This window comes from Mus caroli, unplaced genomic scaffold (genome assembly GCF_978045245.1).
Source record: "Mus caroli unplaced genomic scaffold, Mus_caroli_1 scaffold_8, whole genome shotgun sequence".
NCBI classification, from domain to species: domain Eukaryota; kingdom Metazoa; phylum Chordata; class Mammalia; order Rodentia; family Muridae; genus Mus; species Mus caroli.
This window is the reverse complement of record NW_028227263.1, coordinates 114,135,269-114,154,420: the sequence shown is the minus strand read 5'-3', so window position 1 is coordinate 114,154,420 and position 19,152 is coordinate 114,135,269. Positions and strand designations below refer to the sequence as shown.

Below are 19,152 nucleotides of genomic sequence, written 5' to 3'. Positions count from 1 at the left end.
CAACTGGGGTTGAGTGGGGACTCTGATGAGGGGGTTGGTTGGAAGTGCCTAGGGTGGCAGCCTTGGAAGCCCCGCCCCCTCAAAGGCCATTCAATTCTTTTCCTGGGCCTTTTCTTCTGATGGCCTCTGACCTCCTCCTTCCTACCCTTCTGCTAGGCACATCCCAGGCCACAGCAAGTGAGATCAGCGTGGGAGGACACCCAGAAAGTACTGGAAACTTGAAACAGGGCAGGGAGGTGAGAGTTAGGACAGTCAGACAGACAGACTGTCACACACACACACACACACACACACACACACACACACACACACCCCAGAGACCTAAAGGTCAAACCAGAGAGACAAAGACAGAAAGGCAGAGATCACAGAGGGTGGGAAATAGAATAATAGAAAGATAGGGAGAGAAAGATATTGATAGAAAATCACACACTCCAGATACAGGAAGAGAGGCACAGGCTGGAGGAGGGAACAAGGCCAGCCAGCCACAGGACAGCCTGGTCAGTAGCAGGATCGAGGGGCATCCCACGGAGATGTAGTGGTTCGGGTCTGGCAGTGTGGGGACAGAGGAAGCCTGGGCTGGGGCAGGGGCATGGGAGGGGCGGGCATCTTGTTGTTCCTGTTGGCTTGGGCTGGGGCAGGAGTGGCCTGGAGTCCCCCCAAAGGAAAGTGCCCTCCACGCTGCTCCTGCTCCAAGGAGAACACCCTGTGTGAGGGCTCCCCCGAGCTGCCTGAGAGCTTCTCCACCACGCTCCTGTCACTGTGAGTGCCAGGCCCTGTGTGGGCCGAAAGGGAGGGAGGAGACCTGAGACTCCAGGATTTGGGGTGGGGTGCCGAGGTCTCTCAGAATCTTGGACACCAAAGAATTCTGGCCTGTCTGAAAGATTTGGAAAGGTGCAGGTTGGGGGGGGGGTCCCGAAGGCAAGGGGGAGTAGTGGCAGCACTTATCCAGGGGCTGGATGCTGCCAGGGACCTTGGCCACATGTGTGGGGAGGAATAGGAGACACCCCAGGCCAACATGGCAGGCCAAGGCCTCTGATTTGAGAGAGGAGAATTGGAATGTTTTTTTCTGCTCACTAATCTCTGTCCATGTCCCCAGCTCTCTCGTCAGAATGGGGGTCTCCCGGCTGAAGGCTGGCAGCTTCTTAAAGATGCCATCATTGCACCTGCTGTGAGTGTGGCCTGGCTGGGCTCACAACACACTGCTTAAGAGAATAGGTTTTCTTGCCTGGGGATGGAGGCTGTGTGCATGCATGCACTTGTGTGTGTGTTTGTGTGTGTGTGTATACACGTGCATGCATGTGTATGGTGTGTGTGTACATGTGTGTGTATGTGTGTGTGCATGTATTTTGGGGTGTGATGTGCTCATGCATGTGTGTGTACACATGTGTGTGTATGCATGCACGCATGTGTGTGGTGCGTATGCATACATGCGTGTGGGGTATGTGCACATGTGCACATGTGTGTGCATGTATGTGGGATGTGTGTGTGCTCATGTATGTGTGTGTGTTCCCACACATATATGCATGGGGCTTTTCAGACACCTGTGAGGATGTGTGTGCATCATGCGTGTCTGTTCAGATAGCCCCACGCTTGTATATGTGTCTTTGGGTTGGATGGGACTAAGGGTACAGTCAGATACAGGTCTGCAACTCTGACAACACCGCCCTGCCCTTCCCCAGCCTCTTCACATCCAATACCTTCTCTGTAATTGAGGGTGATGCCTTCATCGGCCTGTCCTACCTGCAGTACCTGTGAGTACACCCAGAGGGTGGGAAGGGTGGGCTTGGAGGTGTGGGAGAGCCTCTCTGTGACTCTTGGAGGGATGGGAAGGAGGGAGGTGGTTTGCAGATGGAGGCATCTGGACAATGGTAGGCTCCTAGGAGGAAGTCTGCAGTGTGGGCAGCTCAGGTCAGAAGTAAATCTCACCTCTGTGTATTTCAAGAGTTGGAAAGAAAGCTGGGCCTGGTACTCAGGCCTGCAATCCCAGCTTTTTCAGGAGATCGAGGAAGGAGGATGGCTAATTCAAGGCCTGTTTGGTCCTGCTGGTAGCCTGGTGTCGCTGGTGTGGATGATGGTCTGTAGGGGGTGATGGCCTGTCCCTGGTAACTGTTGGAGGAGAAATGGTGGTTATGTTGCTACTGATGAAATGGGAGGGACGTCGACCAAAATGACTGCCACAATAGTGTTGGTGTTACTAGAAATATCTACAAGGTGTATGGGGCTGGTGCTTGTGCATATTATAAATGTAGAGGTATGTGTTACGGTATGTGCTGATGTTGGTCATGGCTATGGATGGAATGTGGGTTGTTTTCTAGGTTTGTGTTTTGGGGGCCCTTTTTTTTTTATTTGTTTTGTGGTGCTGGGAATGGAAACTGGGCAATCTGGGAGAGTAGTTCCATATCCCTCACTGGGGCATTCGATGGAGCGGCTCTACCACTGAGCCATTCTCCCCCCGCCCCCAGCCCCTCACTGGGGGATTCTAGGCAGGGGCTCTACCACTGAGCCACACCCCAGTCCCTCCCTCACTGGGAGATTCTAGGTAAGCACTCGCTATCTCTGAGGCATACCTCAGCCCAGGTGGCATGCTTTTTAAAAATATTTTTAAATTGCATTTATTTTTGGGGTAGAGTCACAGTGCATGTGCCGTGGCCCAAGTCAGCAGCAGTAGATTCTCTCCTTGTACTACCTGGACCCCAGGAATCAAACCTAGGGCAAAACTGCCTCTACTAGCTGAGCTGTGTTTCAGCCCTGCCGTTAGCGTTGATGCTGCTGCTGGCTCTGGGTTTACCAAGGATGATGAAACTCCTGCTGCTGGTATTCATGGAAACGGTTGCTGTACCAGTGGTAATGGTGTGAATGTTGGTGGTGATGGTGATACTGACGGTGCCCGCTGAGGTGTGTAACAATGGTGGCAGTGTTGGTGTTGTGGCAGTTGTCTTGGTTCTGGTCATGAAGGTGTGATGCTGGGGACACTTTGAGTGTTGACGGTGTGGGAGATGGTAGTGCGTGTTGATGGAGCAAGATGACAGCATGGTGCTGGGGTTAATGGCATTAGTGGTACTGAACTCAGCGATGATGAGAGGCACACATGCAGGGGAAGCCTGCAGTAGCGTTGAGCATACCTGGTGCCACTGGTGCCCGGTGGTGGTGGTGATGGCAGCCGTGTCTATGCTAAGCTTGACAATGACCAGAGAGCCAAGACCTTGGCTACTGTGAGAGTGGCCCTGGTTCCTTGTGGTCACACAGGGTGGGAGAGGGCAAACCAGCCTGGCAGTGGCTTCCTAGGGCCAGTTTATCCAGCTCTGTAGGCCTCATCCTCACCCTGCCCTCTCTCCACAGCTTCATTGAGGACAACAAGATCGGTTCCATCTCCAAGAACGCCCTGAGGGGACTTCGCTCACTCACCCACCTGTGTGTATCTCCACAGTCCAGCCCTCCACCATAGGCAGCCCCACCCACCCGCAAGGCCATAGCATCTCCTGGCCCTGGCTGACACTCTTTCTTCTCCCTGCTCCATCAGAAGCCTGGCCAACAACCACCTCGAGGCTCTACCCAGATTCCTGTTCCGAGGCTTGGAGACTCTGACTCATGTGTGAGTTCAGTCTCAGGGGGACGGGAGGGTGGGGCTTGGGAATGCTTTTAGGGGGGAGATCTGGGCTTTCTTGGGTAGATCACGTGAGTATGATTCTTTTATACTTTGCTGTCATCCGAGGGTGCCGTCCCGACCTTCAGATAACTCCGCCCCTAAACCACAGAAACCGGGTCACAGCTTTCCTCCTGGATTCTCACCCCAGGGACCTCCGTGGTAACCCGTTCCAGTGCGACTGCAGAGTGCTTTGGTTGCTACAGTGGATGCCTACGGTGAATGCCAGTGTGGGCACAGGTGCCTGTGCGGGTCCCCCTGCCGTTGCTCAACTACAACTGAATCACCTTGACCCTAAGAAGTTCAAGTGTAGAGCCACAGGTGAAGGCTTCCTGCCCCTCCCCAACTCCCAGGGGTGGGAGGGACAACAGGTCCCCAGATAGAAGATGGTGGAGGAGGTAGCCATGAGGTTGAGGAGGTAAACTCCTGTGTCTCTGTTTCCTCGTTTGTAAAGCAGTAATCCTAGATCTCTGGGAGGGGTCAACACTGGGCCAGACTTTTTCTCTTTTTGTCAGGATCTCAATTCACAGACAAGGTTGGCGTTGAACTTGTGATCCTCCTGCCTCTGTCACCTTCTATGTGCTGGAGTTGCAAGCATGAACGATCACACTTGGTCTTTGCACAGCTTTTGAAGCTGGTCCTGGGACAAGAGGCTATTTTTATTGTTGTTGTTATTGTTGTTATTTTTGTTATATGTATGTGTGTATGTCTGTGTACGGGTGTGTGCATTCAAGTGCAGCTGCCCTTAAAGGCCAGAGATGTTGGATCTCTTGGAATTGGAGTTATAGACAGCTGCAAACTGTTCTGACTGGAATCGTACTCCATTTCTCTGTGAGAACGGAAGTGCTCCTAACCCAGAGCCATCTCGCTAACCCTTACTGGTTGCTACTTTTGTTTTGTTTTCAGAGACAGTGTTTCGCTATGAAGCTCAAGCTGGCCTCAACACTTGCAGCAATCCTCTGGTCTCAGCCTCCCATGCATGGGTCGGGTGGGGGTGATAGTGGGGGTTGGTAGGCATGCATCCTCACACAACCTTACAAGAGGCTGTAAGCATCCACTTTTGGGAATCCCTCTTTTGCACCCATTCAGTGCCGGGAGCTGTGGGTACCTCCCCTCCCTCTTCCCTGAAGCTTGCCTTTTTTTTTTTTTGCCTTTCCACGAATATATAGAATATATTGTGACACTTTTCTGAGTGTTGGGTCCTGGGGGAGGACCACAGTAACTTGGATGCCCCTGGGTCTTGCTCTCCCTGAGGCTACTGTTTAGGAAAAGTCAGGGAACCCAAACAGTCCAGAAATGATCTCTCCAAAATGGACAGGTGCAGGCAGAGGCTGGGGACAGGGTTAGGATACGCAGGCAGTGGATGGTGTGGGAGTTAGAAGCACAGACGAAGCATCGGGTCAGAACTGGAGAAGGCATAGCATCGGAGGAAGCCCAGAGCTGGGACTAAGGAAGTGAGGAAGGGCTTAAACATCAGGTGACACTTTTTTTTTTAATTGTATGTGTTGAGGGGCTGCATATGCACCACGGCACATATGCAGAGGATGAACATGTGGGAGGCGGTTCTCTCATTCCATCTTATTAAGTTCTGGGACTGAACTCAACTCCATCAGACTTGGTGGCAAGTGCCCTTACCCACTGAGCAGTCTCAGCAGCCCGGGAAGGGACATGACTTAAAGGAAAATTGAAGAAGATTCTGCAGAGCATGGTGGCTCATGCTTGTAATCCCAGCGCTAGAAGGGCTGAGGCTGGAGGATTGTGAACTTGAGGCCAGCTTGAGCTACATAGCAAAGTTCCATCTGGGGGGGGGGAGAGGGAGGGAGAGAGGGAGAGGGAGGGGAGGGGGAGAGGGAGGGAGAGAGGGAGAGGGAGGGGAGGGGGAGAGGGAGGGAGAGAGGGAGAGGGAGGGAGATGAGAGAGATTCCTTTTGTGTGACTGTCTCTGATGGTGATGCACACCTCTAATCCCATCACTCAGGGAGGCAGAGAAAGGCAGATCTCTGTGAGTTCAAGCCCAGCCTGGTCTACAGAGTGAGTTCCAGGAGAAACCCTGATTCACCCCTGCCACCCAAAAGAATTTTCTAGGCTAGTAGTTCAGTAGGCAAGAGTACTTGCTACCAAGCTTGCTGACCTGGGTTCAATGCCCAGGACCCGTATGATGGAAGGAAAGAACCACCTCTCATACATGTGCCTTCTGACCACACATGCATCATGCATGCAGCCCCACACATGAACACACACGGAACCAGATGAGCTGTCTGCATGGGTGGGGTAGCCCCTAGTTGATGCCTTTGTTTTCATGGTTCAAGCCAGGTTGTGACATCTTTGTACTTTCGGGTACAGCAAAAAGGAGGTGAGGGAGGCTAGGTCGAGGACGTTATGTTCACACAGTGAGGTGAACATCACACTTCGTGTCTTGGTGTGAACTTGATCATGATATCTTAGGAGTAGGTTAGTAGGAGTGCTGGAACATTCTAACTAGGCTGCCCGGTGGTCATCTCCCTGCTTCATGGAAAAAGTGGTGTGTGTGTGTGTGTGTGTGTGTGTGTGTGTGTGTGTGTGTGTGTGTGAGAGAGAGAGAGAGAGAGAGAGAGAGAGAGAGAGAGAGAGAGAGAGAGAAACAGAGACACTAGGGATTAAACTAAGAGCCTTCCACATGTATGGTAAGCATTCTACCACTGAGCCACGCCCCCAGCCCCTCACTGGGGGATTCTAGGCAGGGGCTCTACCACTGAGCCACGCCCCCAGCGCCTCACTGGGGGATTCTAGGCAGGGGCTCTACCACTGAGCCACGCCCCCAGCCCCTCACTGGGGGATTCTAGGCAGGGGCTCTACTACTGAGCCGCGCCCCCAGCCCCTCACTGGAGGGTTCTAAAGAGGGGCTCTACCACTGAGCCACGCCCCCAGCCCCTCACTGGAGGGTTCTAAAGAGGGGCTCTACCACTGAGCCACGCCCCCAGCCCCTCACTGGAGGGTTCTAAAGAGGGGCTCTACCACCAAGCCACGCCCCCAGCCCCCTCACTGGAGGGTTCTAAGGAGGGGCTCTACCACTGAGCCACGCCCCCAGGCCCTTATTGGGGAACTCTGGTCAGGAGAATCTACCAATGAGCTGCCTACATTTCCAGCCTCCTTTTACTTATTTTAGATAGGGTCTCTATTGAGTTGCCCTGACTCCTGTTTCCCAGACAGGCCTTGCGCCGTCAGTCCTCAGGCCTCATTCTCTTGAGCAGCTGGGTTGACAGACTTGTCTTTCATGCCCCAGCTCCTGTTGGGAAGGATGAAGGTTGTTGATAGATGACTGCCTGGCTTACTGAACCTCACATTCTCATGGTAACAGTGTAGCTCACAGGAATGCTGTTGTCAAGTTTAGTTGAGTGACTAAACATGTTATTTGCTTTGTTTTGTGTTTTTGAGACAGGGTCACACTATGTAGCCCAGGCTGACCAGCAACCAGAGATCCTCCTGCCTCAGCTTCCCAAGGCTACGATCACAAGCATATGCCACAACATCTAACTAAAACAGTTTCTGAGGGACGATTTGATGACGCCACACAGCGTTTGAAAAGAAAGATGTCGAGTTTTCAAGAGTTAACACATCTATAGAGGGAAAGGTTCCCTTCTATAGGTCCCTATGTGTTCTATAGGTCCCTATGCATTCTATAGGACCCTATGCGGAGAACACTATTCATTCTGATTTCAAAGATGTGCTAAACCAAAGTTCAGCAATGTGGTCCCCTGCCCACCCCTAGGCACCCCTGACTCTCTTGCTGCCCCTAGAACTGTCCTGGCTCCAGACTGTTGGGGAGTCGGCACTGAGCGTGGAGTCCTTCTCCTATCAGGGGGAACCTCACATGGTCCTGGCCCAGCCCTTCGCTGGCCGTTGCCTGATCCTGGTGTGGGACTACAGCCTGCAACGCTTCAGGCCTGAGGAGGAGCTATCTGGTGAGCTCCCCTCCTGTCCTGGCCTCTTCCCTCCTATCCCCAGGCTGCCACTGAGCCTGACTGTGTCCCACTCTCCCTTACAGCGCCCTCAGTGGTGTCCTGCAAGCCTCTGGTGCTGGGCCCACGCCTCTTCATACTGGCTGCCCGCCTGTGGGGAGGCTCACAGCTGTGGTCACGGTCCAGCCCCGACCTGCGTCTGACCCCTGTGCAGGTCCTAGCCCCTCAACGGCTGCTGCGACCCAATGATGCCGAGCTCCTCTGGCTGGATGGACAGCCCTGCTTCGTGGTGGCAGATGCCTCCAAGGCTGGCAGCACCACGCTGCTGTGTCGTGATGGGCCGGGCTTCTACCCACGTCAGAGCCTGCACGCCTGGCACCGCGATACCGATGCGGAGGCCCTGGAGCTGGATGGCCGACCGCATCTGCTGCTTGCTTCAGCCTCCCAGAGGCCTGTGCTCTTTCACTGGATTAGTGGCCGCTTCGAGAGGCGCACGGACATCCCAGAGGCAGAGGACGTCTATGCTACAAAACACTTTCAGGCTGGAGGAGATGTGTTCCTGTGCCTGACGCGATACATTGGGGACTCCATGGTGAGGCCGGGGGCAGGCAATGGAAGCCAGGCCTGATCCCACCAGCTGAACCCTCATTTGGCAGGGGGCTGGTCCACTGTTTCAGCATGCCCCCTCACTGGTGAATTCCAGGAATGAGTTCTACCACTGAGCCTCACCCACGATGAATCCATGCTGAATTCTGGGCAAGCAGACTGCACTAAGCCATGCCCTCAACCCCTTTCTAGTGAATTTCAGGCTTAAGCACTGCAGCTGAGCCAGGCTCCCAACCCTCACTGGTGATTCTAAGTGAGAGCTTACCTACTAAACTGCAGCCCTTGGATTTATGAGGCAGAGACTCAGCTAGAATCTTAATATATAGTCCAGGCTGGCTTCAAGCCAACATGACCTGCTCCAAGATTCTGAATTTACTCTGCTAAGCTTGGCCCTGTCTTTAGAACATTCCAGAATGTTAACTCCTTCTACACACTTCCTGTTGGGACAGGTTAAGCTAGTGTTAAGACCTTCTCATTGTCTCCAGGATTATCTTTTCAGAGTAAGGCACAGTCAGGGACAGACTCCCACCCCACAACTCAGTTATTCAAGGGGTCTCCAGGAGGGAGCAATGGAGATTAGAATGGGAATCAGGGATCAGAGATACGAGAGTAGAGAAGGTGGAAGCTGGGTCAGGGTGTAGCCGGAGCATATGGAATAAACACATAACGTATGGCTACTAAGACTGACAAACCATTGATGGGCATTCTGTATGGCCTGTGAGGCAGAGAGGAAGGTCTATAACAATGCCCCGTTCCAAGCACACAAATGTTACCTGTAAGTTAAGAAAGTTGCTGGGCATAGTGTTGGTATCACAGAGGCCTGTCATCTCAGCACCAGGGAGGCTGAGGCAGAAAGATCAGTCAGTGCCAGACTAGCAAGGCTCTCGAAAAGGGAGAGGGGCTACTGGTAAACTGAGAACCTATAAGCTTGTGTTCCCAGTCCACCAGAGCATCCAGGATGAGAGGCGGGCTCCATGTCTCATGACCCAGGTTCTAACTGCTTCTAAATCCTGCAGGTCATGCGCTGGGATGGCTCCATGTTCCGACTGTTACAGCAACTTCCATCCCGAGGGTCCCATGTCTTCCAGCCACTACTAATTGCCAGAGACCAGTTGGCCATCCTGGGCAGCGACTTCGCCTTCAGCCAAGTCTTCCGCTTTGAGTCTGAGAAAGGGATCCTGGAGCCACTACAGGAGTTGGGCCCACCGGCCTTGGTGGCCCCTCGAGCCTTTGCCCAAGTCACCGTAGCAGGAAGACGCTTTCTATTTGCAGCGTGCTTCAAGGGCCCCACACAGATCTACCAGCACCACGAATTGGATCTCAGTGCCTGAAGCTGGGAAAGACCCTGAAAGTGGCTGTGGGACTGGCAAGGGTATTCTGGGATATCTGGGTAACCTCTTCAGCCTGGCCTTCTGGCTGTCACAGCCAGTCCTGTGTGATACAGACCACTAGCCAAGTGCATCAGCCTGGGTTAGGCTTAGTCCACCTTTTGGAAGATCTGTACCTTAGGGGCAAGTGGGTGGTGGCTTTATTCCCGGCTATGTTTAGGGCCCCTCCAGTCTGAAGCCACATTTTGGCTGAGGACAGATACTCTCATAGACAACGTCTTGGGAGTTCAGGCTGGTACACAGCTTGGAGCTGGGGTACAGAAACCAAAAGGGCAATCTGCTGAGCTCCAAGGTGTCTGGACACCCCGCCCTCAATGTCCCCTTGGTCCTGTTGCATATAAAGTACCGAGAGAGAGCATTCCTTTCCACTTAAACCCAATCTGGCCATTGGCTATCGTGGAGGAATACGGGTCTCTGTGACGTCACAGTTGCTGGGCAGTTTCTTGGCCCGGTACTTTGCTGCCTGTGCGCATGTCTGCTTCCAAAGGCTGAATTCTTTTACGTGTGTGCAGTAAAAGTGAAGCAGGAAAGATAAGTCTGGAGGCGTCACAGAGATCACTGGGTACCCCTTTCCAGAATGTGCCGGGGGCAAGAACAGAGTGTACGAGGTCAATCAATGCCCGGCATACCCAACCTGCCCGCTCTATGGGCTCAAGGCAGGAGCTTCTTGTTGAGTGGCAGGTGATGACTCTGGATAGGAATTTTGTTTTGAAAGGTTTTAGGCATTTTCTAGGGTGGCACATGGGCATCATTCTGAAGGCCCTGATGGATACAAAGGAGTCTCAAGAGAGCTAGGGGGTCACTGGAGGGTCTCATGCTGTGTGGCCACTGTAGAGTATCAGTGGTGTCCTGGGAAATTACAGGACTTACAGGGACAGCGGGTGAATGGAAAGGTCTGGTGATAAAGTGGGGGCCGCTCAACATGAACAAGGAGACCAGTGCAGGGGTGGGGGTACAGCTAAAGTATCTGGGTAGCCCCAACATGGTGTGATGACCCTATTATATAGTTATTCTCAGTGTCAACCAGTGTACCCACACTGCATGCTATTAGGGCTCCTTTTCACTCCCAGAAGTGTCCCTAGTTTGCCACTAGAACTTAAGTGGCACAGAAGGCTGCCCATGGAGGGAAGGGGCAAATCCCATGTCCACCATAGGGCATGATGTGCAGGTCTAAGCGAGATTCAACCACCAGCTCCTGCATGCCAGTGCCTGCCCCAGCATCTGCCCACCTCCCTGCTGCCCACAACCTCACTCCAAGCTCCACACAGAGTCTCTGGCACCTGAGCACAATGTGAAATCATTTTATATTAAAAACTGAACAAAGAGCCTGCTACCACGAGGGGTGAGATGAGGCTCGGGGAAGGCAGTGTCAGGAGGGGAGGAGACCAGCCAGCTCGGAGTTCAAGCCCACCTTCAGAGCCAGGACCTGTGCTCTTTTAACTGGTCCATCTTCAGCAGTTGTGAGCTGAGCCTGGTAGAGGGAATGGGGTCAGTTTGCAAGAGTCTCCCAGTTCCTTCTCTCTGATGCAGGCACGCACCCACCCTGTCTTCCACTCATGACTGTTACCCCGCGTGCACCCCCAACCATCCTAAGTGTCATACCTGGTGTGATGAGAGGTGGCCCTTCTCCTGGGCGGTGACTAAGGAAATAAACGAGATAATGTCCGAATAAATCCTCTTCTGTCTATCCTCTCCCTCAGGGCTAAAGGAGTCTCAGGCTGCCCAGACAGTTTCTTGGCTGGTTTCCCACTGTATGTCTATGTAAAGCTAAACATGACAATAAGGACCAAAGCTTTCTCGGGATGATTTGCCATGGATAAGCCCAGGAGGCCCCACGGCTGAGCACCCAGGCCTAAGCACGAGACCTTGCACAAGGCTGAGCCTTCTTGAGCTTGCCCAGAGCCCATCTCACCTGGGTTTCTGTCTGAACTTGCATTTGCATTTGCCACCTATAGGAGAGAGGCGTGGTCAGAGGAAAGAACAGAAGCCCCTCCCCTGCTCCCTCCCTCCCTGCCTCCCTGCCTCCCTGCCTCCCTCCCTCCCTCCCAGAGCTCTCAAGTACTCACTCATGAGGACTATAATGCCCAGGGCACAGAGAATCCCTGCACAGATGAGCCCGCCGACTCGGAGGCTGTGCCAATCTGAGAGGGAGACAAAGGGGACCTCAAAGCTAGCCCAGCTCCTTCTTCCCCATCTCCCAACTCACTTGACGGCAGTAAAAGAGAACAGCAAACCCAGGCCCTTTGTGCAAGCATTGCAGTTCATATCCAAGCAAACAAGATATCTCATGTCCATCCAGGGGGGAAAGGATCAGGGTGGGAAGTCAAGGGGGTGGTCGTTAGAGAGAGTGATCAGCCAAGGGCTCTCTGAGGAGGTCCCGTTGGACCAGAGATCTGCAGCAAGGCAGAGGTGGCCCTGGAAACATGGAAGAAAATGCTCCAGGGAGAAGGACCAGTAGGTGCTCAAGTCCTGGAACAGGGATGAGGGCCAGTGGAGGAGAGGGGATGGAGGGGATGGGGCAAGGGGGCAGCTCCTGATGGAAGCTGGAAACACCAAAGATGGAGGTATAGAATTCCCTATCTTCTCTAGAAAGATTTTCATGACCCAGCTTTCTGGTGGTTGATCTGAAACTAAAGTTTCTTGTGAAATGGACTCAGGTCATGTTTGTGCCTGTCTTGTATTTCTCCGCAAAGCTGATATACCTTTCACCTAACCCGGGTGCTCAGTGACCCAACTCAAAATCTCTCCTATCCTGGTCCCTGGGTCACTGCGAACTGTTAGTCATCCTCCTGTGCACAAAATACTGAGCAGGATGGGAAGAATGGAAGAGAGGACTCAGTTCTTACCGTAGTAGAAAGGGTCATTTTTATCTGCAAAGAGAAAGGACACACACATGAATCTAAGACAGTAGGGGTCTTGGGAAAGTGGGGTGGAGGGTGGGCTTCGACTCACTTTCAGGGTCATTGGCATCCAAAGTAGGCAGGCCTGCGGGGGACAAGAAAGAACAGGTTATGACTAAGGTGGCCTTAGTAGAGCCCTCAGCCGGATCCATGGAGGTTCCTTGCCAATGAGAAATGTTCCATGGGAGAACAGCCCCACCTCACAGTGCACAGGATTTAACCTCTGCCTGGTTCCATCTGGAGGTGGACCTTCGTGGAGATACAGGCTTGCACCTTCCTGGAGTTATGGGCTCGCTCACCCACCCCCACCCTGAGCCTTGCCACCAGAAACATTGTTTCCAGCCTCCAGGCGGGGCCGGGCCACGCCTCCTGCAGGAGAAGCCTGCTTTTCAAGACAGCAGATGGCTCCTGTTCCCAGGGCTGTTTCTTTCACACCAGCACTGCTTACAAACTGCCTTGCTGGCCCCAGCATGGCTACATCCCACAGTAATCGGGTCTTCTGACCTTTCCCCTTTGAAATGACTCACAGTCAGCAACTTGAGAGCAGTCCCACATCCCTTTCCCAAACAGAAGACTACTTGTGCCCAAAGAATAGTAAAGTAAAAAGTGATCTAAAAGGGTGGGGGCTGCCGGAGAGAGGTGGCTCAGTGGTTAAGAGCAATGACTGCTCTTGCAGAGGACCTAGGTTCAGTCTGCAGCACCCACACGATGGTTCACAGCCATCTGTAACTCCAGTTGCATGGGTTCTGATGCCCCCTTCTGGCTTCCACAGTTAGCAAGCACAGACAAGTAAGCAAAACCATCATATCCATAAATGATTAAAAAAAAAAAGGTGGCTTGCTCCTCAGGAACGACACCCAAAGGTGTCCTTGGCTGTCACGTGAATAAACACGCACATGCATGCACACACATGAACGCACACAGTCATGCACACGCAAAGAAGAGGCAGAGCGGGTGAGGAAGGAGAAACGCATGCCAATAGCAAGGAGGAACTCAATTCTGGCTGAAAGCTCATCTGGCTTCATTCCGGGCCTGAGTTCTGCTAACGGGAGAAAAACAATGCTTAATTCTTAGGTACACACGCTTGGAGCCTGCTCCACCCAGGCCCTGGTCAAACATTAATTCATTTAGGGCTCACAAAGCCCCTATGACTAAGTGACATTCTTCTCTGTGTTTTCACAGATGGAGAAACTGAGGCACGGGGTACTCAGGTTACCTGCTTCATCACTGCTGGTCTCCTGGTTGTTTGTGGGATGGCAGTGTAGGGAGGGTGTGACACACAGCACAACAGTACTGGACTGAGCCTTTTGCTTGTTGTCACTGATGATTAAAGGGCATCTCCCCAGTGGAGGAAGAGAGAAAGCGGGAGAGAGAGAAAGAGAGAGAGAGAGAGAGACTCTGCCCGTTGAGAGGCTCTGAGAAAAGGCAGTTTTGGGGCCAGATACTCACCTGCTAGAAGGACCAACAGGCTCAGAGCAACCTCTTGCATGTCAAAGCGTTGACCTAGAGGAGTCCAGAGAACAGGCCTTAACCTCAGCAGGGTGACCAGGATGTTAGGCTTTGTACCTCTGTCTCACCTGTTGCTCACCAGGAACACAGCCCAGGGTACACACAGGAAGACTGGCAGTGAACCTGAAGCTCACTGGGCAGGAAGATAAGAAGCCCCAAAGTCAAGTGGGGGCTGGGTGAGCATTCAGGTTCCATGAAGGAACAGGTCCTATGTGCAAAGAGGCCATTTTCCTGGCAGTGATATTAGGTTTTACTGTGAATGGATTTTTTTTTTCCTTGAGAGAGGAGGTAGAACAGTGTTTTGCTATGTCTAAGATGGCCTTGAATTTGCCACCCCCTGCCTCAGGTCTCCAAGGGCTAGAATTACAGGTGTGCACCATCAAATCCAACTTGTTAGTCCCATCTTACAGATGGGAAAACTGAGGCTCTGATACAAGAAAGTTGATGCCCTGGATGACTTGATCCAGAAAGCAGAATTTAAACAATGCCTCTTTCTCAACTAGCTGTTCATAACTCAGAACTGTGAGGGCCCCGGGGTGTTTTGGGGAAGAGGGTGCCAGGAGCCAGGTGGCAGGAGGCCCGGGTTCTGGGAGTGGCTCCCACAGACAGCTTGGAGCCTGCCCGGCTCTGCCCACACACTGCAGGCTTCTAGCTGAGGCCTGAGCTGACTCCCTGGGCTGCTGGGTGCGTGTATGTAGGAAATAATGTCAAGCTAGTGGGATATGTCCAGAGGGACCTCTGTCTTCTGTCCCACCCTGGGTCTGTCCCTTGAGACCCCACTGAGCGTTCTCTGCAGTCCCAACTCTACTCCAGTTATTGCCCCCTACCCTAACCCTCACTCTGCTCAGCCCCTGCTTACTCCTCGCCCCAGCCCTCTTGGCAGCAAACACTACAGGTTCTCCAGTGAGGCTTAGCACAGAGCCCCTTCCATACAGCCCTGGCTGTGACCATCTGTCTTTCTATCACCCTGGAGGCCTGTAATAAAAGTCCTGCTCTCTGTGAACCTCCCCTGCTTGCCCTGCTCAACTGTCCTGAGCTCATAGGCACATGTACACACACACACACCCCTCATCCCCACTCCCCACCTGCTGGACACTGTCCAGTGACTTTACAGTGACTCCTCTCTTTAATCCCTAGCAGTCCCAATGTCACCCTTCAGAAATAACCTTTTTCATTCACACCAAAGCACACACTTGGGAATGGAGCCACCAGTCACCGATGGTGCAGGGGAGTCCCACATGCTCACACAGACGTCGCCATTTCTCTGGGACCAATCCCAGAGGCCTAGAAATCTTTCAGCTTCTTTATTAATCTAAATCAAGGCTACAGGATTGTCATTCAAGTAACTAGGGAAGCCGAGGCAGGAGAAATTCTACTTCCAAGCCAACCTGGGATACAAGCTAAGTGCAAGGCCAGACTGAACAATTTAGTGAGATATTGTCACAAAATAAAACGTTTTTTTTTTTTAAAGATATAAGATACAGCTCAGTGGTAGAGCCCCTGCCTAGAATCCCCCAGTGAGGGGCTGGGGGCGTGGCTCAGTGGTAGAGCCCCTGCCTAGAATTCCCCAGTGAAGGGCTTGGGGCGTGGCTCAGTGGTAGAGCCCCTGCCTAGAATCCCCCAGTGAGGGGCTGGGGGTGTGGTTCAGTGGTAGAGCCCCTGCCTAGAATCCCCCAGTGAGGGCCTGGGGGCGTGGCTCAGTGGTAGAGCCCCTGCCTAGAATCCCCCTGTGAGAGGCTGGGGGTGTGGCTCAGTGGTAGAGCCCCTGTCTAGAATCCCCCAGTGAGGGGCTGGGGGCGTGGCTCAGTGGTAGAGTACCTGCTTAGAATCTCCCAGTGAGGGGCTAGCAATGGAGGCTTGCTTAGCCTGCTCTTCAGGCCCTGGACTTAATTAACACTTATCTGACACACACACACACACACACACACACACACACACACACACCCTATGCACACACATACCCTGGACCCATTAGTTTAGATTAGACATATATTTCTTGTAGTTGATTTGGGGACTATTTCTCAGATGTCTAGAGCCCCAGCAAGCTTTGGGGAGCTCCGGTAGTGGTTAGGGGTCCCAGCTATGGATGCTTGTGGTCCAAGGCTGCCCCTTGATACTCTGTCACACATGCATGGGTTGCCGCTGAGTGCCCAACCTATGCGGCTATTTTTCTCATTTCCAGCCTGACTCCCTCATACTGTCTTTTCAGCTTGATGAAGCTGACACTGTCCTTATCCCACACAGCCATCACATGGGAATTCATCCTAACGCTGCATGCTCTATCAACATGGCTGCTGAATCTCACCTCTTACACTTCTCTCTCCAGACTCTTCCAAGGCCCCAAAGGACCACAATCTCTGAGTGAACCCGAGTGGGAGCCAGCACAGAGAGAACCAGCCTTGCTGGGACACGAAGCACCCCTTACTGCTTCCTGCCTGTGCTAGTCAGAGAGCAGCTTCTGTGTTCTGCCTCCGTGTTCTCCCCTACTCCAGGATGGTGGATGGTCCTATCTGCAGGGGTAGGATGCATACACCCTTGTCATCTGAGTCCCCATCTCCTAACCAAGTCCCGCTTTACGGCTTCCCTGGATCAGACTTCTCTCTCCTGGTGCTCATTTATCTTCCTTGTGCCCTAATACCTGGTCGCTCAGACACACACCTCCATCTGCTTCCTCCCCCCCAGGGCACTTAAATTACTGTTCATCTACTCAGTCACCCCTAGACACCCCTCTACTCTCACCCATTGAGAAACCCTCAATCACGATATTACGGTGTAATCACTTCCTGTACAGCCTGACACCTCAGGTAAACCCAGACTTCTCATCTTCTCAGACCTCCCCCCAGGCTTCCCCAATCTCTCTATGAAAATCAGGTGAGTCCCCCCCCCCCAGTTGTATAATCCAGTCCCACAGAGGTGAGCCATCTGGGACAATCAGCTGACAGAGGCCGGGTAGTCTCCTGTCCCCATAAAAGAATCTTTACGCTGGAAAGTTTTAGGGGTCTTTAACCCCAGTTTCTATGTAATAGGCACAGTTAGAGGAGAGTTAGAGAGAGTCGGGGAGCAGAGGCTCAGGGAGGAAGGGTCCCCCAGGGCCACTCACCTGAGTAGCTCAACAGGCTGTGAGGTGGTTCCGGGAGAAAGCAGAGTACGGACTTGCCAAGCTGGGACAGCCTTTATCCACACTGCCACGCCCTGAGCAAACCTGGGCAGGCAGGCACAAGTCAGGTCTCCCTGAGGCGAGGGACGCCCCCACTCCATTCCTCCCTTAAAGAGACAGTTCTACTCATTCTTTAACTATGGTAGCCTCAGGTAAAGTGGAAGGGGATCAGGGTGGGCTGAGGATTGGAGGGAAGAGGGTGTGTCTGATCTCCTAAACATCAAAGGAGACTGGGAATGGGGAAGATTCTGGGGTCCTTAATGACAGACGACCATCATCCTGGAGCGATGTGGGAGAACGTGGAACATACATGTAATCTGTTTCTGATTTAGGTTGTAGTGGGGGTGGGGCTTTTTCTTTCTTTGTTTGAGACCCAAGGTCTCACTATGTAGCTCTGGCTGGCCTGGGAACTCACACTACAGACCAGGCTGGACTTGATCTCGTTGAGATTCACCCATCTCTGTCTCGCAGGCTGGGATTTAAGGCATGCACCGCCAGTTGTGGTTTTGTTTGGGGAATGCACCCACTGGCATTTGTAGGGAACTAAAGCCCACTCTCCATTCTTTGTTGGCAGGGGTTAATAAAAGACACTGACAAGGCCAAAGTTGTAATAGGAAGAAGACACTCAAGTGGTGGGTAGAAGTGGGGGGAGGTCTGGATCTTGGGGTTCATAGACCAGGCCCCAGAAGACTGAAAACCGAACTGACTTTCAATGTTTCTCTCAGAGATAAGGAGATGCCGGGTGGACGTTCAGTCTACGGAGTGGGTGTGGGCATGGATGTGGATGTCAAAGTTGTCTTCCTCTACTGCAGATGAGTTCCCTGTACTCTACAAGCCCCCACCCTTCCCTGCCCCCTGTCCAAATGGCATCCTTCCGCCTGGGGTCTGTAAGGCTCCCACATGGTCCCTGCTGGAGGTGCCCCCCTCCCCCCAAATTCTTCCTCCTTACACAGAAGAACTTTTGTCCGGGGTCTGGATGGAGAACAAGGCACCATTGAGTGGCTGGCAGAGGATTGGGGTCACCGGGAGGGGCAGGGCCAGGAAAGGGGTGGCTTCTATTCGGCCACCAGCTGGACTCCAGACGACCCCCAACACTATGGTGAAGGCGGTAGGGTGGAGACCCAGAGGCACCAGGCTTGGGAGAGGCTGCTGTTGTGGGTGTGGAGAGGAAAGTTTAAGGGAACTTAGGGGCAAGGGTCTGTGGGGCAAGGAAAAGGACTCCCCACTTCTCATCAAGGCCTCCCTCCCTGATGTAGCTCACTTAACTATGATAGCCTGTGTTCCCTGTTGGCAGCTCCTGATCTTCAGGCCCTAGCCAGGACAAGGCTTCCTGCCTCCCATCAAGGAGCGGACCCCTCCCTCAGGGCAGTACCAAAGCAAGAAGCACAGCTAGAGATACAGACAGAGGAAGGACAGGCCTGGCAGTGGTCTGGCCCGGGATGGGGGGAAGAGACTCCCAGGTCCCCCTAGGGCATCTTTGTACCTAGCCACATCTTCCAGAAGCTCGACAGCCTCTGGGGAGACATTTAAAACCCTTGGTGGTCCTAAGAGTAGGAGAGTGTCTCCCTCTGCTGGACATCATAGAACTCCATGCATCGGAGAGCAGGAGCTGGGTGGGGTGGGAGTGGGAAAGTTTGGGTTTCTGTCCTTCATCCCTCCTGGGTGTGCACCCAGATGCTAGAGGGACCAGGTGAGAATTGTGAGCAGATTGTGAGGCAGGATGAGTGTGAGAATGACTATCTTGTCTAAGATAAGTGGCACCCTGTGGTCAGATGTAAGCAGATCTTCAGTCTCCTTGGTAAGGGACCAAAGCGAGGTGTGTGAGGTGTATGTGTGGAGGGGGGTGATACCACTGTGGCAGAGAGACAGTGTCTGTGTGTGGTGTGGTGTGGAGTGGAGTGTGTGTGTGTGTGTGTGTGTGTGTATGTACTTGTATAGGGATAAAATATCCCCAGAGAGTCACACCCATATGGAAGAAGACAGAGGAGAGTAATTCCACTTGTACTTTGACA

At 53.0% G+C, this 19,152-nt stretch overlaps 2 protein-coding genes across 2 annotated transcripts; one reads left to right on the top strand and one right to left on the bottom strand.

Annotated features, from left to right (window-relative positions):
• Positions 1-10,868, top strand: Lgi4 (leucine rich repeat LGI family member 4). Its single transcript, XM_021166607.2, has 9 exons — positions 1-759; positions 1,097-1,168; positions 1,680-1,751; positions 3,340-3,411; positions 3,521-3,592; positions 3,795-3,964; positions 7,419-7,583; positions 7,667-8,172; positions 9,203-10,868. Exons 1-9 carry the CDS (start codon positions 590-592, stop codon positions 9,515-9,517), a joined length of 1,614 nt encoding a protein of 537 aa, XP_021022266.1. The 5' UTR covers positions 1-589; the 3' UTR covers positions 9,518-10,868.
• Fxyd3 (FXYD domain containing ion transport regulator 3) lies at positions 10,860-17,186 on the bottom strand. The gene is made up of 8 exons (XM_021166680.3): positions 17,084-17,186; positions 13,924-13,977; positions 12,527-12,559; positions 12,421-12,444; positions 11,641-11,715; positions 11,487-11,523; positions 11,177-11,214; positions 10,860-11,045 (listed from the first exon to the last, which is right to left on the bottom strand). The coding sequence occupies exons 2-8, from the start codon at positions 13,961-13,963 to the stop codon at positions 11,026-11,028; spliced, it is 267 nt and encodes an 88-aa protein (XP_021022339.1). The 5' UTR covers positions 13,964-13,977; positions 17,084-17,186; the 3' UTR covers positions 10,860-11,025.
• Between the last annotated feature and the right edge of the window lie 1,966 nt (positions 17,187-19,152).

Excerpts from the sequence above, each read along its gene's own strand:
- Lgi4 (XM_021166607.2), top strand. The coding sequence starts at position 590 with ATGGGAGGGGCGGGCATCTTGTTGTTCCTGTTGGCTTGGGCTGGGGCA. Across the intron at positions 3,412-3,520 it reads CTTCGCTCACTCACCCACCT|AAGCCTGGCCAACAACCACC; the intron begins GTGTGTATCTCC and ends CTGCTCCATCAG. Across the intron at positions 8,173-9,202 it reads GATACATTGGGGACTCCATG|GTCATGCGCTGGGATGGCTC; the intron begins GTGAGGCCGGGG and ends TAAATCCTGCAG.
- Fxyd3 (XM_021166680.3), bottom strand. The coding sequence starts at position 13,963 with ATGCAAGAGGTTGCTCTGAGCCTGTTGGTCCTTCTAGCAG. Across the intron at positions 12,560-13,923 it reads CCTGTTGGTCCTTCTAGCAG|GCCTGCCTACTTTGGATGCC; the intron begins GTGAGTATCTGG and ends TGTCCCCCGCAG. Across the intron at positions 11,215-11,486 it reads AAGTTCAGACAGAAACCCAG|TCACCGCCCAGGAGAAGGGC; the intron begins GTGAGATGGGCT and ends TTATTTCCTTAG.